We start from the raw sequence: 8,240 nt of genomic DNA on the forward strand, positions 1-8,240 counted from the left end.
AAAATGGGAGACATCTGTAATACTATCAACAATAAAAAACATATTTTAAAAAATGCCTTTGTGTGACAGGGTGAAGGGCAGACAGGAGGGAGGGAGCAGCGGGGAGGAGCTGTGGCCAATGGCAGGCTTCAGGAGGCGGGACTCTGGCACTCCCGGGGCAGGTGTCAGTGCAGGGGGACCCACCGGGTCACCCACCAAACTAGATAAAGGGGTGCTTCCATCCCAGGGGACACCCAGGAGGAAAATGAGTGCAGAGCTTTATGTGCAAAGTGAAGATGACCACGCCGCCTGTTTTGAAGGTTGTTGTGAAGGTTACATAGGTCTCTAGATAAGAAACACCCAGAACAGCGCTGGGCCAACAGCAAGGCGGTGGGGCTGTCAGCAGCATCCTACGGGGTCTTTCCGGAACGCGGGCTCCTCCTGCCCCTCCATGTGGACTATCAGCAGAAACCACAAACCCATGTCCCCCAGGGCCAGGCAGGGAACCCAGAGGAGAGCTCAGGCTGGGGATAGAGGCCAAGGTGCGTGAGGAGGTCACCCCGCACACGCAGGGGCAGGGCACCCCGGCTCCGCCCAGGGACAGCCAGGCCACCCACATTCTCAAGGAGAGTTGGAGAAGATAAATTTCGTGTGAAAATCCAGTTTCAAAAGCCACTCTGCTAAACCACCGCAGATGAGGCTCATGGGCTGCCCGTGTTTAGCTCTGCTGGGGAGCAGTTCTCTGAGGACATCGGGGTCCATGTCCACTCCCCCAAACCTGCGGTCACCAGGCTGGCCGGGCCTGCGTGCCCACACCCCATACTCCACCCTGAGTCCCCCCATCAGCCCAACCCCCAACCTCCGGCCCGCCAGCCAAGAGCCAAGACCTGCCAGTCAGTCACACGGTAAATGCGCGCTCAGACAACATGGGAATCGTTAGATGGAAAAGGGAGACAGTGGGGAAGAGCCGTCCAGTCACGAGCTTGAAAAGGAGGCTCCAGAGCTCACCGTGAAGCTGTGGACCAATCACTAAAACTGAACCGAAAAGCGTGCTCTTGCAAAAAGCCATTGGAAGAATAAAAGGAAAGTTATTGGACCCGGTTTAACCTTTGGGAGTGGGCAGATGCTGTGGTCATTTTTCATGCTCAGTGCACAAGGTTGGTTTTCCCTATAAAACGGGTTCATTTTGCCAAGTTTGGGAAAAATCGTAATTGATACCTTTGGTAATTTACTAGATAACAGACACCAATCACTGATTCCTAGATCCCCATCCCCAAGCTGGATTTTTCTGATCATCTTGAAAAATAATAACTCGTGAAGTATTCAAAAAAATTTTTTTAAGCAAAGGAAAACAGCACTAAGAAGTTGAAATTCAAATGTGCCAATTGTCAATGCCAGAACCATTCCTGCTTTAAGCCCAGAATTTAAGAAGGCTCAAAAAAATGTGATGATTGTCTGTCTTTTCCACATAAGTCCTGAGAGTATCTTAAAATTTTGATCTCTTAGGTATGCAAAGGAAACTGGCTTTTTTCTTTCTTCTTTTTTTCTCCCTCTCACACACTTCTCTCTCTTCTTCCCTCCCTCCCTTCCTCTCTTGGCACATGGCTAAATTAATCTCTCAAATTCTCTTGCAACTTCATTTTACTCCATGTGAAGTTACAGGTTAAAAACTTTTGAAGTGCATTCCATAATCCCCATGTCTCAATATATTTCTCTTTCTGAATTTATTTTACTTTAAAAACAAAGAAGCAGTACTCCATCTGAAGTTACAGGTTAAAAACTTTTGAAGCACATTCCATAATCCCCATGTCTCAATATATTTCTTTCTGAATTTATTTTACTTTAAAAACAAAGAAGCAAAAAAAAAAAAGGTGAAGGCGATCGATTATAAGGACTCTGAGATATCAGAAAGCATGGCGATCCATTGCAACATCCATCCACACGTTGATGCAACACATATTATAAGCAAAACTTGATTCCCTTAGGGGGACAAAGTCTGTCTGAATACTAACATCTATTGGTGAAAGTAGAAGGACATTGCTCAAAATCGATTCTATTTTCAGAAGAAGCCAGCTATACACTTAGGCTTTTAGGTTAGCATGTCATAGGTAAAACTAACATAAAGTTAAGCTTCTAAGACTCTTCTAATATGACAATACAACTCGGATACACCTGTAAGAGCTGGTGGGAATGTGAAATAAACCTGGGTTTTTATTTGCCTTTAATCTCTTTCCGTGTGGTGCAATGGCTTTCACCTTTTATATAGCCCCATCTTTTCAACAACTTCCCATAGTATTTCTTGGGTTAGTTCTAAGCTCAGAAATTCTTCCCTCTCAGAAAGACCCCACTTTCTATATGTGTCTATGGCAGTGATGGCGAACCTTTTGAGCTTGGCGTGTCAGCGTTTTGAAAAACCCTAACTTAACTCTGGTGCCATGTCACATATAGAAATTTTTTGATATTTGCAACCATAGTAAAACAAAGACTTATATTTTTGATATTTATTTTATATATTTAAATGCCATTTAACAAAGAAAAATCAACCAAAAAAATGAGTTCGCGTGTCACCTCTGACACGCGTGTCATAGGTTCGCCATCACTGGTCTATGGCAACTCTTCATGTCACCCACAGTGTGTTTGGATGTGACATTATGAACAGTCGACTGGCCCAGGGCCTTGTTAGGCAAGGCATTCTCTCGCTGTGATGTCTTCTCCCAGCATCCCAGGAAGTAAATGCGAGGAAACACCAACGTGAAAAAAGAAGGGAGACCGAGCCACACCTCGACTAGCACCAGATTAGCAGAGATCAGAGGAAATGAAACACAGAAGTGCATTCCAGCTCTCAGACTTCCTTTTGGAATCAGCAGCACCTGCCCCGCGGGTCCCCGCAGGGAGGAGCCCTTCTCAACGGAGACCAGGCGCCCTCCCCAGGGGCACAGACTCCGCTCCTCGTTCTGGGCAGTGGTTGTGCTGAGGATCTGAAGAAGCCTGCGCATCAGGGGGCTCCTGGGGGGGGACAGCCACACAGCGTGACAGTGGACCCCCAGGTCTGCTTCCGGTGGGGGGGGCGTTGGGGAGACGCTGGGCGCACGCGTCCCGGAGAAGGACGGGGTTAAGGATGGGGCGTGAGAAGGGGACACTCACGAGAAACCCTCCGGTGCCCACGTTCCTGGCGAGCGTCAGGCCGAGGCTCATGTTGGTTTTTATCTCCGTCACGTTGGGGATGCTCACGGCAGTGGACCCCCAGGTCTGCTTCCGGTGGGGGGGGCGTTGGGGAGACGCTGGGCGCACGCGTCCCGGAGAAGGACGGGGTTAAGGATGGGGCGTGAGAAGGGGACACTCACGAGAAACCCTCCGGTGCCCACGTTCCTGGCGAGCGTCAGGCCGAGGCTCATGTTGGTTTTTATCTCCGTCACGTTGGGGATGCTCACGGAAGCTTCAAGGGAAAAGTTAAAGCGCGTTACGTTTTCTGCCTCCATTTACAGCCGCTGAAAAACCCAGGCGCACGCACTCTTACTTGTAGCGCTGAGCTCCCTCGAGTGCCATCTGCACGTGAGCAGCGCAGGGGCGTGAGCGACCTCGGTGACCGGCAGCTCACTCACCTGCGAGGCTGGGCAGTGAGCTGTGGGGGTGGGTCTGGAGGTGGCAGCACCCGGAGGCCTTGCCATTGAACAATGTCACAGCGCTGGCCAAGCCACACATCGGAGCGCCTCTGGCTTCCAGTGTGCCTTCCCTGTTCTTTCCAAGGCCCGAATACTCTACCTAATGCTCCACTCTGCACCAGAAATAAATATCTGTAGAGCATTATGAAGAAGGACCACATGGCCCGGCCGGCGGGGCTCAGTGACTGAGCGTCGACCCAGGAACCAGGAGGTCAGGGTTCGATTCCCAGTCAGGGCACAGGCCTGATTGCAGGCTCCATCCCCAGTGTGGGGCTTGCAGGAGGCAGCCGATCCATGATTCTCTCTCATCAATGATCTCTCTCTCTCTCTCTCTCTCTCTCTCTCTCTCTCTCTCTCTCCCCCTGCCCCACTACCTCTCTGAAATCATTAAAAATATATATTTTTAAAAAGAAAGCCATATAGTCGAATCTGGCTCAGAGCAATAGTGAGCCGACTTTGGAAGGAGAGCCCGAGACTAGCCCGTCACAGGATAAATCTCTCCAGCCAGTGGCACCGGAAGTTCCAGCTCGGCCCAGGCCCCTCGGGGTTACCTGGAGGCCCTGGAGAAACTCCCTTTCCTTGTTTCTGAGAGGAGGGAGCCACTGCCCAGGGACCCGGGAGAACTCCACCCACTTCGCTCTGCTCTGGACTGACAGTCCCTGCCTCTGACCGCCTCCCTCCACCCGCCCTATGAATAGGGCCGTCTCCTTTGGGTCAGAAAAGCTCTGTTTTCCTAACTCTGCTCAGCACTCTCCTCTGGAAATGGAGTCCCCTTTCCCTCCTTGACCCTGGTCACCTCACACGTGCGCCTAAGCCTTGCTCTCCCGTCAGCCCTGTCGGGGTGATGCCCCAGCCAAGACAGTGTCAAAACAGGGCGACACGGCTTCCGCAGAGAAAAACAGGAGGACTTCTGTGCGTATGGTTTTACTTTTTAAATTTGTTGTTTTTATTTAGGAAGACAATACGTCAGTACCTATGTATAATTATTTTAAAATAGAATGTATACCTTAAGGGTGAGTGTTTAAAAGCTAGAGGCGATATGGAACATTGGGGCTGGTAGAATAAAACTTTCGAGCACTCGCCCTGGATGTTTCTATTTTTAGAAATTGTACATTTACACGTGCCTGCAGCGAGGGGGAGGGTGGCAGACGTCTGGAGAGCACGGATCTAGATGACCCCCCACCCCAGCCACGGGCCCTATTGGCACTCACCCCATTGCACTGAGACTAGGGTTACTGAGCGCCTGCTAGACCCAGAAATGGTGCTGGCAGCCAGGGAGACAGGGCTGGGTCAGAAACACCCGCCCTGGTCTCTAAGCCTTCGCCACTGGTTTGAATCTCTCCTTCCCTCGATTTCCACGGCACTGTGTTTCCCTAATCCATGCCTTCTTTTTTTTAAAATGTGTTTTTATTGATTTCAGAGAGGAAGGGAGAGGGAGGGAGAGAGAGAAACAGCCATGATGAGAGAGAATCATGGATCGGCTGCCTCCTGCACGCCCCACACTGGGGATCGAGCCCACAACCCGGTCATGTGCCCTGACCGGGAACCACACCCTGACCTCCTGGGTCGTGGGTAGATGCTCAAGTCCTGAGCCCCGCCGGCCGCACCACGCCTTGGCTCCTCAGGGCTCAGGGCTCCATGACCCCTGGGCGCTGGCTCTTTCGACTGATGACGAGGAAGGAATTGAGCAACGTGTGACCTGCCCCGGGACGTGCTGTGTGGAAGCATGACTCACTCAGGCTTCCAGTAACTTTTAGTAGCTTCCGCATTAATAGAAAGCATCTGCGATGAGGGAATGAAAACAGCATCCCAACCATTTCACATCGTTCCCGGGCGCGAATGCTCTTATCAGAATGGAGTCATTCAGACACAGCGCCCCTGACGTCAGCCTCAGGACTGACATCTCTACGCTTCATGGGGTTTCTTTTGGGGAGAGGGAGCGGGGGGTTTGGGCAGCCTTCGATTTCTGTAAATTATCAGAAAAACGCTCCTGAACGCGGGTGGGAACTGGCTCCCGTCTGGGGGCGGCCGGTGCAGGGGCAGCCCGTTCCCACGCGTCTCAGTAAACCAGCCTTCACACTCGGTGGGAGATTTGGCTACAGTTGGGCCAATACAACCGAGAACAGGAAGGCCAGGAAAGCTGCCTGCAGTTCTTTCAGACAGAACCGTGACGGGTTCTGTTACTTTTCAATCGTGTGTAACACAGCAGGTTCCGCTGGCTGTGAGAAACCGCACTGCCGCCCGCAGCTCACCTTGCAAATTGAGCTTCTCACAGGCAGCCGTGGGCAGGTGGAGCGGACATCTGTACACGTCGCCCATGCGGTTGTCCGGAGAGCCACTCCACGGCGAGCCGACCAGCAACCTGCAGACGGGAGTGAGTTCTCATGAGATATGAAACGTTGGCTAGTGCTTCTCACAGAGAACGCTGACCACAGAGCCGTGGAGAACCACCTTTGATGTCCATTTCTCACGACTCGTCCTATTTGTTCAGCTATAAATCGGTCTCCTTCCTTCCTCTCTGCTCCTCAGGGTGCTGGGTGAGGCCTGTAATTCGGCTGTCTGGCCCCGGCACCCTGGGAGCCTCTGTGAGCAGAGCTGAGCAATGGGCACATAACACCAGCCCCAATGTCAGCCACACGGAAAGGATTTGATTTTCTGTCTATGAAACTTAAATCCTTCCATAAGCCATTGGTATAAATATTTTATCCATTAAACAGCATGTGCCCCAGGCTGTGTTACAGTGGATTAAAAAGAGCCCAAGGCACACTTCTGTTTACTTAATCTGATAAAACTGTTTAAAATACGTGACAACTAAACCAATAATATAGATGAATGACAAGATATGGGTAAGTTCCCCTCTGGAACAAATACGGGGCCGGTTGAAGGATGGAGGTAGCCGCCGGCATTCTTAGCAGAGGGGACCAGGACAATCCTGGGAGCAGGAAAACATGGAACACGTGAGAGACTGTCCCTGGGTCCGTAGTAAGTCCCCCTTATTCGGCTGATAGAATTATTCTGGAGGGAATCTCGGCTTTCCTAAGTCCGCCCGACGGGAAGAGGAGGGAGGCTGGTGTATTTACCCAGAGGATTTCGTGTGACAACTGGAGAGGAGGAGGCAGGGAGGAGAGGGTGGGACGGGGTCGGGACAGGATAATCGAGTGGCGGGCTGAGGATTTCATGTGACAACTGTAGAGGAGGAGGCAGGGAGGAGAGGGTGGGACGGGGTCAGGACAGGATAATCGAGTGGCGGGGGAGGGCCCTGAGGGGCGGGGCCGAGCCTCTGCCAGGCGTGGACTGCACCCACGCAGGCAGGCGGACCACCAGCAGCTGAGCCCCGCCCGGGAGCGCTCTGCGGGGAGCTGGCACTCCTCCAGGGCTGCCCAGAATAGCGCTCACCGGCCACTTACCTTGTGGCCAAACAGTGATTATGGAGAGTTCCAAAACAGAGCGTTCGCCCACCCCCTGGAGGCCGAAATTCTTTGTCAGGTCGGTAAACAGTGTTTAAGGCGGTCTGGGTTGTTTCGCACCCACAGTCCCAGGCGGTTGTAAATGCCTCCCTTGGTCTTTGAGTCTCTAAACTCCCCAGTGTCCCTTCAGTGCTAGCAAGTTCCCAGGGTTTACAGCAGGTGCTTAACATTGTCCTCTTAGATTCAGCAAATGCTGATTGCGATCCCGGGGGCTGACACAGCTCACAGCTCCGGGGTACTGTTCCCACATGAACGGGGTGCCCTGGCCCTGTCCACCCGGGAGGTGCACGTGGGGCCAGCCCTGCTGTGGCCAGACTTGAGTCAGCCACTGGGATACCTCGGTGAATACGTCAGTCAACACGCCCTGGCCACACCCAGCTGGTGTGCTCAGTGGGTGAGCATGGTCCCCAGTGTGGGGCCTGCGGGAGGCAGCCAATCGATGATTCTCTCTCATCATTGATGTTTCTCTCTCTCCCTCTCCCTTCCTCGTTGAAATCAATAAAAAAATATTTTTAAAAATATAGGTGCATTTAAAACATTTTATCTCTCTTTTCACTCATCTACCCAGACTTGTTCTTTATTAGCTCTGTCCGCTTAGGGAAACTATGGAAGCTGTGTCTGCGTCCCCTCATTTGCCAAGGGGGCAATGATTCTACAAAGCTCTCAGGAGCGTTACGAGTATTCTGCGTCTGGAGAAGAAAGAATACCCAATGAATACTGGGCATTGTTATGCCAACATCCTATATGCCAGTCTGCGGTCTGCTCTAGAGCTGAGTGCTTCCTTGTTAGTGTTTATCTAACATTCTGCTGCAGACAGGCCATTATATTTACAACATACGGAGCTTAGTTACATGTCTCCTTAATTCTAAGTTAAAACCGTGATGTGAGCTCACACAGAGATGGGTGTTTTGGGGCCATGACACAAGTTCATTCTCGTCCCCTTTTCTGCAGGAACGTCTCGGGAACAAGGGAACTGTTCCTGCAGCTGGAAATACCCGGCTTACCAGCCAGGCCCGTCCGCAGCGGCTGCACGAGCTCATGGCGCTGTCATAGAATGAGCTCAGCTTGTGCTGGGGGAGGCCTCAGGGGAGACCAGCAGCCCAGTGTGTCTCCCCGGCTCCCAGGAAGCGAG

The 8,240-nt window shown here is 51.9% G+C and overlaps 1 protein-coding gene across 1 annotated transcript in view; it reads right to left on the bottom strand.

Annotated features, from left to right (window-relative positions):
* The window catches only part of ITGA2 (integrin, alpha 2 (CD49B, alpha 2 subunit of VLA-2 receptor)), a 54,373-nt gene that overhangs the window by 38,194 nt on the left and 7,939 nt on the right, over positions 1 to 8,240 (bottom strand). The window contains exons 3-4 of the mRNA XM_014542273.1: positions 5,894 to 6,003; positions 3,324 to 3,415 (exon numbers count right to left, since the gene is read on the bottom strand). Coding sequence (XP_014397759.1) covers positions 3,324 to 3,415; positions 5,894 to 6,003 — 202 coding nt within the window. The remainder of the gene's footprint in view (positions 1 to 3,323; positions 3,416 to 5,893; positions 6,004 to 8,240) is intronic.

This window comes from Myotis brandtii, unplaced genomic scaffold (genome assembly GCF_000412655.1).
Source record: "Myotis brandtii unplaced genomic scaffold, ASM41265v1 scaffold295, whole genome shotgun sequence".
Lineage (NCBI taxonomy): Eukaryota > Metazoa > Chordata > Mammalia > Chiroptera > Vespertilionidae > Myotis > Myotis brandtii.